Consider the following 8,738-nt stretch of genomic DNA (forward strand, 5'->3'; position numbering starts at 1 on the left):
GAGCCTCCAGTCCGAGCGGCGGGCTGTGCTTCAGGTGTTGGGAGCGGGTCACCAGCCGGTTCAATACCGACCGTCTGGTCGATGGTGCCTTCGACCACAGTGGGCGTCTCCCCAGTAGGCGTGCCCTCATGGGAGCCGACCGGCTCTAAGCCAAGGCTCGCCAACTCCTTTATAGCGACCACCTCGACCTCGGCATCTTTCAGCTTGCTATAGCCGGCCACCCATGCTCGTATCATGATTTGGGTTGCAAAAGGAAAAAAGGAAATCAGTTAGACTCAAAGGAAAGAGCCCAAGAAGTTTCTTACCTAAGTCGCGCGGGGGTCGAGATCGGATCGGACTCAGGTCGAAGATGTGCATGACACCTTCCAGCGGCAGCTTATGGATGTTATATTTCTAGCCGGCTAACATGGTCACTGCGTGAAGGTAGTCCGGCTGGCTCTTGTACTTCTTCAGATCGGGCTAAGGGGGCAAGCCGACCTGCCAGCGCGTTCGGTAGCAAGGTCGCTCGGGAAGACGCAAAAAGAAAAAATACTCCTTTCAATGCTTGTTGGAAGTAAGCATCTTGTCAAAAAAGACTAGCTCGACCCGCGATTGAAAGAGGAAAGTCCCCAGCTCGGACTGCTTGGGATAGTAAAAATAATGGAAGGCGCGCGGGGTCAAGAGAATGCCATGCTGTCGAAACAAAACTACGACGCCGCACAGCAAACGGAAAGAGTTTGGTACGAGTTGCGGAAGGGGAACACGGAAATAGTTACAAACCTCGATGATAAAGGGGTGGATCGGGAATCAGAGACCGGGTCTCGAAAAAGATAGATAGTGTCGGTCGACGGGTTATTTGGCCGATCGGATGGGGAGGCTAAAATTATATCATGATCAGAGGGGATATAAAAGGCATTCCTAAGGTTCTCAGTGTCGCTCGCATCAAATCTGGTCTCCATGGTATTGTACCAGAGACCAGGAGCGGGGCCAGACAACCGAGAAGAGTTAGCCATTGCTGGAAAACCATAAAACGGGACTTCGACAGAAATAGAGATGGACAGAAAGCATAATGATAACGGAAAAGAGGCGAGGATCCAAAAGAACTGCAAAAAGATCGAGAAGAGCTTACAGAAAGAGCATAAAAGGTCGCTGCGGAAGAAGACGGAAGTCGCTGGAGCACTGATAGCACGGAAATCGCTGGACACGGGCAAAACACAAAGGTAAAGGGGGTAAGGGAGCTTTGCGAGGCTATAAGACTTCGGCTCGGCCAAGTAGAGTCGTCGGATCTAGGGTGTAAAACCCAAGACGCAGATATAGCCATGAATTCAAACCGCCAGACTTCGCGTCAGAGCCTGTCGCTTCGGGCGTGCGGCCACTTCGACAGCGATGCGTGGCATTCCCTCACTGCTCGCATTTAATGGGCGCATGCTCGGCCTTAACGAGGGTGATCTACACGGATTCTGAAGAGATTCTGGTGACGTCAGCATTGACAGCATACGTCCGAGGACATTGAAGGAAAAAACCCAAGTGCAAATACTTGGAGCCCCGATCGGCTACAAGGATTGATCTCGGGGCCGACCAACACTCTTTGACGAACCGATCGAGCTTCTACCAATATGATGGTCGATCGGCCAACTGATCTCTATACTTCTTTTTATCCAGTCAGTCGGACTTGCAGCCTCTTTCGATTAGACTTGAGAGGGAGGCATGTGATCCGGTGATAAGGGTCCACCCCTCAGAGGGTCGTTGCCACGGTGGAAGTCAAAGCCTAGATAGTCAACGCTCATGTATCGCTAGCCAGTCGGACAACCCACTTGTCCGACCGGGGTGAAGGATGGCCAAGCCGATATCAACCCAATGGTACCACAGCTTGGTCGCATACCGAGCTTCTGACGCTCAAAAAACCACGTTGTGCCGACGAGGCACACACCGAGCGGCCAGCTCGCTCAAACTTAAGTCAAACCTTAGAACCGGCGAGATGGGAGCACAACCGAGCAGTCACACTTAGATATATCTCGGCACAACAGCGGATCTCGGATAGTGGAATGTTGGCCAAGCGGCCGCCCCACTCATCCCAAGGGCCAGACACCCGGACGGCTGAGGGATGGCCGAGCGGCCATCCCGCTCGGCCCACTAACAAAGAAAAGGAGGATCAGTCGATATCCTTGTGGGAACTCGTGCCACCAATATGCGGCATGGTTGGTGGCATGGCCGGGCAGAGGATCGTACGACGGAAGCTTCCACTGTCATGTCAGAGATATGCTCGGATCATTGAGGTATGGTGTTAGAGACGCTTTCTTGACATATCTTTTCAGAGAAAGTTTTGAGAAGCATGCACGCCTCGAAAAGCATGTACGCGCACTCCCGGTAGCCCTATATAAGGAGTACCAAGCTTCAACGGAGGTATGCATAATTTCTACTGTAGCTACACTGTTACTCTACTTATCCGCTTCCTTGCTTACACATCATCGGAGACTTACTTGAGCGTCGGAGGGCCATCACCGAGGAACCCCTCCCTGGCTCGGCACTGACGCTGCTGTGATTGTAGGATCCTCCAGCTCGGAGTCTACCAACGGTCAACAGGAGCACCACGTCTCCCAGCATCCATCACCTCAACCCTCGAACAGGATCAATTAATATTCTCTAAATCTTATTTTTTTTAACCTTCTTGTCCTTCATTGTCAATTTTTATATAGTTGTTATTATTATTATGTTATTACTCCTCCATAAATTGTGCACTTTTTTATTATAATTTGTCGTCAATATTTATCAGCTAAATATTTTTAATTAAATAAATTTAATTAATAATTTATCGAAATTAAAATGGATAAAAAGATAATTCCATACATAAAACTTTTACCGATGTACAAGGATCTATTGAATATAATTTTTTCTTTTAGTAAAAGAAACTATTTCCACATTCGAATCTATTATTTCTCGGTCATACAGAGTAATTTTAATTTACCATATTCAGGCTTCCCTCCCTTGAATTTAAAATTGATCAATAAAAAATTATTAAAATAGCAATTAAAATACATATTAATAATTACAATAATTTATTTGACATTTCCAAAATAGTTAGTATTTTTTAACCTTTTATAGACAAAATTTAACTTTATTTGTTTAATAAAAAATATTCAAATATATTATTTTTTAACAAATTATGCTAAAAAATTTAACATAATTTTTTAAAAAAAGGTTTAGTAATTAATAATTAAGCTTTGGTACAAAGTAATGTTGTAGTTGTGTGACGTAATTTCAACTGTGAAAATAACCTTTTGTAATATAATTATCATTTTAAATTTAATTAATAAAATTAAATATCTCTAATAATATTTTATATAAAAATATATTTTTAATAAATTAATATTTATATTTTAAAAATATTAATACCTTAAAAAACAATTTTACCTACAACCTAAAGACTTTTATTTTTTAGTCAATATTAATCATTATTATATTAGAGCAGGTACTATACCAAATTATTACAATTATATAATAGCTACATATTATAGCTACTATAATTATATAATGTTAGCTATTACTATTATATAGTAGCTAGGGATTATATAATTGTGTAGTGCTATAATTATAGAATTGTTACAATAATATAAAAAATTAAGATAATTTCATAAAAATAAATATGTTGTCTCAGCTAAAGTTGATGGATGAGTGAGCCATTAGAGGATGTGTCAAGATTGGAAGGATGAGAAAATTATTCATGAAACCTAAAGAACTTAATAGGAGTGGTTAGAATGGGGCCAAGGTTGACATTGGCGCGACCATTTCAAAGCCTAAGTTAGCACAAGCTTGGTCGGAGGAAAAAAGATGAAAAGTTAAAGTTGGCAATGACAGAGTCCGTCCAGCTGATCTATTTAGATTGATCGTGGGTGGTGGACTACTAGCGCCGGCGTCGACGTTGTCCCTCGGGCTGCTCTCTCTCTTCTCTTTTATTTTTTTTCTTTCTCCCGCATTAAATCTACCATAAATCCCTTTTTCAAAACTATCAGGCCCCGGGCTAAACCCCGAGTAGTCTTGAATCAGGCTCATGGGGTTTCCACATTTAGGTCGTGGGGTGGCTACATAGGCATACATGCCTTTATTTGTATCTATCAGGCACTCCGTGTCTTACGTTGATCACAGGTATTTGGAATGGGCTGAGCTATAGGAGATAAGTGTGATCGAGTAAATGGAGATCGAGTGTTGCCGAGTGAAAGGAGATCGAGCATGGCCAATCGGAAGGTCAGTCGTGGCCAAGCGGAAGGAGGTCGGACATGACGGAGCTAAAGGAATTCGGATGTGACTTCTCAAGTAAGGTGGGCAGGTCGAGTTGAGCGTTGCTTCCATAGTAAGGTTGGCAGGTCGGATCTAGCAAAGCTTTCCGAATGAAGATGATGCGGAGTCTGCTTTTTGAGGGAGGCTAAGAATTGAAGTTGGTTTGGGGGCAAATTTAACCCAAGTTGAGGGTTAATCTGACTCGCCTGGGTCTAAGTTTCTTGGGCTCAACTGGTTGAGTGAGCTCAACTTAACTCGGGCTCACTTTTGACCGGGCTTAATTATGACTCCAGTAAGATTGATAAGTTTGACTTTGACTTAGAGGTCGGCAACTAATATCCACCGCAAGATGTCTTTGTGATAATAAATAAGTTTTTTTTATGATAAAAAAAAAAGAGAAGTTCTTTTACAATTCTAATAAAAAAGAGAATCAAATAAAAATAGCATCCTTTTAATATGCCCTTTTCTTTTTTCGTTATTACATGAAGAAAGGCTTTTTCTTGGTTAATAAGTAAAATATAAATTCTTGGTGGGCCGTGAACTAAAAGCGGTTACTGATGATCCCTGAATCCCGCATCGTTAATGAGAGACGACGAATTGCTGCTTCTCCTCCAGGTGCGAGTTCTAACTAACTACTGGAGTACTGGACGGAGATTGGAAAGGATGAAGAGGCGATCGAATTAGCAAATAGAAGCGGCGGCAGTGGCTAGGAGAGGCCAGGTGCGTGGCGGTGGGCTGTGGGAGGGACTGTACCACGTTCTTATGCGCCGCAACTCTGTCTATCTTCTTATTCCGAAGCTTTGGATCAGCCAACGATTTGGCTCTTTGCTTGAACGAACCTTCCTTTGATTCCTGAAACACAAGTTAGAAGTTCCTTTTCCCTAGAAAGTTCGACTTCCAGTGATACGAGAGGTAATTGGAGGGCCACGTGGTTAAGAGGAAATGAATAAACTTGCTGAGGTGGATAATTAAAGTCAACGTAAAGCAGTTCCCTCCCGGTTACGTGCCGTTCTCAACTCAGGACCGTCCCGGCTCACGCCGTCTCCAACTCCGGAACCCCTAAATCACTATTCTTCTTCTTCATTTTTCTTGATCGGAGACTTACTTGAATATTGGAATGACTGCACTGGAGAACTATCGATGGTCATTCTAACCATTTTCTTCCTTTTCCATTCAACTTTGGTTAGTCTCTACACCAGCTATAAGAGACCTTAAACTGTGCCGGAAGATCAGCTAAATAAAACTCCTGCACAATTTTTTTTTAATGAACACAATAATACCGGTAAACAAAGAGAGAAATTATTGTTTTATTAATTATTGCTCAAACACGCAGAGAGCCGCAGGCGCAATGCAGGCGCTCTTGACGACTCAAACCAAAAACAAAGCACAACGGCGACAAAATTAAATAAAGTAATTAATCAAATGCAGGAAACAAATTGCTGAAGATCCCCAACGTTGGCTGGCTGCACCATCTCTATCAATATTATATTCCGTCTAATGGCTGTCCTCCTTCCCAGCTCCCAGCCCCAGAGTGTTCTTCACAGCGTCCGCTGCCCCAGCCGCGGCGCCCATCACCCTCTCCCCTGTCTACACAGCCATAATTATGTGCATTTTAGTCAACCGTACGTCGATCAAAACAAGCATCCATCAGACGAATCTAGTGCTAATTTTACCTGCTGCAAGAAGCTGCTCGTCTTCTCCTGCCCGGATTGGGCCGTCTCCCGTGCGGCGGAGTCCGCACAGGCGGCTTTCTCCCTGGCGGCGTCCGCCGTCTCCTGAAGGTAACTCCCAGCCTTCTCCGCAGCCTCGTACGCCTTTCCCTTCGCTGCCTCCGCCGCTTCACGCCCTTTCTCGATCATGCGACCAGTCTTCTCCTGCATCAATCCGTGCGACCAAGAACCATAAGCATCTATTAAAAAAACAAACTACAATTAATTGCATGAATTTAATTTGTTTGTCAAAATCGCTAATGCACCTCCGCGCGGCCTTTGGCTTCGCCGGCTTGGAAGGGAGAACTGTCTTGCAGGGATGCCATTGATTCCTCGCGAGTCCTCTCGATGGGTAACTTATCAGAAGCGTTTGCGTTTGCTTCATCGGAGAAGTGGCAGGCGCCGGGAATTTATAGGGAGAGAGAGACGCACCGCCATCGGCCCACGCATTCCCTGCTTGCTTCCCTTGGTCGACACGTTCCGGCAAACGCATCAAAGTCGCGATTCGATTTGACCGAAGAAGAAAATTTAAAAAAAAAAATGATGAGAATTATCCATGGCAGTGGTACCGCACGCTTTAGGTTAATCGCACTCTATCATTACCGGGTGCGTTTGGTTCAGAGTTATTCTTGATAATCTTGATTATCCATCCAAGGTTATCAACAAAAATCTTATTTGGTTTAGGTATTCGATGATTCCCAAGTAATGTTCCATGCCCGACACGTCAGCAAAAGGGTCATGCAGCTCATTTTCTAGAAAACAGAAAATGACTTTTTGTCATTCTCTGTTTTTCTAGAAAACGATAGCCAATTTTTTAGAAAACGCACGCGGAAAACGCAAACCAAACACCATTTTCCAGAAAACGCGCGTTTTCCAGAAAATGAAAATGGGAAACGCGCGTACCAAACGCCCCCCTAAAATACCCTTCGATAAGAAAAAACATGAAAAAAATAGAAAAAAATGTAAAAAAATATTAAAAAATGTAAAAAAAAATAAAAAAATGTTTTAACAAATTTAAAATTTTATTTTTTTTTAAAATAAATAATTTTAAAAAATAAAAAAAATAAAAAAATAAAAATTTTAAAAATAAAAATAAAAATTTTAAAAATGTTAAAAAATTTAAAATTTTTAAAAAAATTTAAAAATTTAAAATTTTAAAAAAAATTTAAAAATTTTAAAAATAAAAATAAATAAATAAATAAATAAATAAAAATTAAAATTTAAAAAATGTAAAAAAATAAAAAAAAATATAAATATAAATAATATAAAAATATAAAAACATTAAAAAATAAAAAACACATAAAAAAGTAAAAAAATATACAGGAAAAAGAAAAGTAAAAAAATATTAAAAAATAAATAAATAATAATAATAATAATAATATTATGTATAGTTGGTTTTGTAACTGAGGGTAATACGGTAAAATATTAAACTAGGGTATTCATTAAAACCTTCAAACAAACAAGTTTTTGTTTCATTACCTAAGTTGAACCAAACAACATTTGGTTATGTTTTATTCTCTATAACCTTGGTTATGTGATTACCTGGTAATCACATAACCAAGGTTATACATGATGACTTGAACCAAACGCACCCTAAAATATTATTGGGAATGAGATAGATAGCTGCAAGTTAAAATGAAAATGAAAATTAAAAGGGTAAAAACCAACCAAGTGTTTAGCAGTTAAGCTATTCGAATGGTTAATCATATATTTAAAATTTAAATCCCAGCTAGGTTGTAGGATAATAAATCTAAGAATGTTGGCCGATTAGATAATTTTTTGTAAATATTTTTCGATTTATTCTGATAGCCGTTGAAAAATTTTTAGTCATCTATTAATCGGTTAGAAAAATTGAATACCTAGATTATCATAAAGTATTTTTTTTTAAAAATGAGTTGATTTTTTTTTATCAAAAGTGTTGCGCAAAGAGGGGGTAACACCTCTCAACTTCTAATACGAAAGAAGAGGAAGAGAGAAAGAGAGATCGCATGAAGAAACAAGACAAAGACATACAAAAGGAGCAAACACGAGGAAGGGGAAAAAAAGAGGAAGGACGAAAAGTTATCGTGGTTCGACGGCTTGCCTACTCTACAAAAACGGCCGAAGCTTTATTAAAATTCTCTCTACACAAGAGAATCATATTCAATGATTCTCATTCTCCAATAGATTTATAATGATCCCTGTAAATAGTGCCTCACCCTTAGACCTGATAAAATCGTAACAGAATTCTGTTATAAAAAACCGTAATAGAATTCTGTTATGAAAAACCGTAACAGAATTTTGTTATAAAAAATTATAACAGAATTATATTTCAAAAAATCTTAACAGATTTTTTCTTCCATGACATCTTTCACATTGGCCTTCATCCAAATATAAGTCACCCGTCAACAATCTCCACCTTGGCGAATATTGACCCCTTCGAAGAACACAAGTATTTGAACAAAACTCCACCTAGATCTCTGGGTTTGAGCTTCCTCTAGTATCTAGAGATATGGATCAAGTTCAAGTAATTCTTGAACTTCTCTCAGTGGTTTTGTTAGCATGCCTGCAGTGTGAACCTTCTCAAGTTGAATTTCTCCAGAAGTAATCAGCTCTCTGATATTGTGAAACCTCATATCAATGTGCTTGGTTCTCGTATGATACACCAGATTTTTCACTAAATAAATAGCTCCTTAACTATCGCATAACAACTTGACTCCACCTTGTTGAATGCTCAATTCTCTGACCAACCATGTAAGTCATAAAACTTCCTTTGCTGATTCAGCTGCTGCCATG

General features: G+C 40.3%; 1 protein-coding gene across 1 annotated transcript; it reads right to left on the bottom strand.

The window, feature by feature from the left end:
• Positions 1-5,653: 5,653 nt before the first annotated feature.
• On the bottom strand, positions 5,654-6,340 carry LOC122030900 (late embryogenesis abundant protein 14-like). Its single transcript, XM_042589945.1, has 3 exons — positions 6,230-6,340; positions 5,928-6,128; positions 5,654-5,841 (listed from the first exon to the last, which is right to left on the bottom strand). Exons 1-3 carry the CDS (start codon positions 6,287-6,289, stop codon positions 5,749-5,751), a joined length of 354 nt encoding a protein of 117 aa, XP_042445879.1. The 5' UTR covers positions 6,290-6,340; the 3' UTR covers positions 5,654-5,748.
• Between the last annotated feature and the right edge of the window lie 2,398 nt (positions 6,341-8,738).

Source organism: Zingiber officinale, chromosome 11A (genome assembly GCF_018446385.1).
Source record: "Zingiber officinale cultivar Zhangliang chromosome 11A, Zo_v1.1, whole genome shotgun sequence".
In the NCBI taxonomy this organism is placed as follows: Eukaryota; Viridiplantae; Streptophyta; class Magnoliopsida; order Zingiberales; family Zingiberaceae; genus Zingiber; species Zingiber officinale.

Excerpts from the sequence above, each read along its gene's own strand:
- LOC122030900 (XM_042589945.1), bottom strand. The coding sequence starts at position 6,289 with ATGGCATCCCTGCAAGACAGTTCTCCCTTCCAAGCCGGCGAAGCCAAA. Across the intron at positions 6,129-6,229 it reads AAGCCAAAGGCCGCGCGGAG|GAGAAGACTGGTCGCATGAT; the intron begins GTGCATTAGCGA and ends GGATTGATGCAG. Across the intron at positions 5,842-5,927 it reads CGAGCAGCTTCTTGCAGCAG|ACAGGGGAGAGGGTGATGGG; the intron begins GTAAAATTAGCA and ends ATGGCTGTGTAG.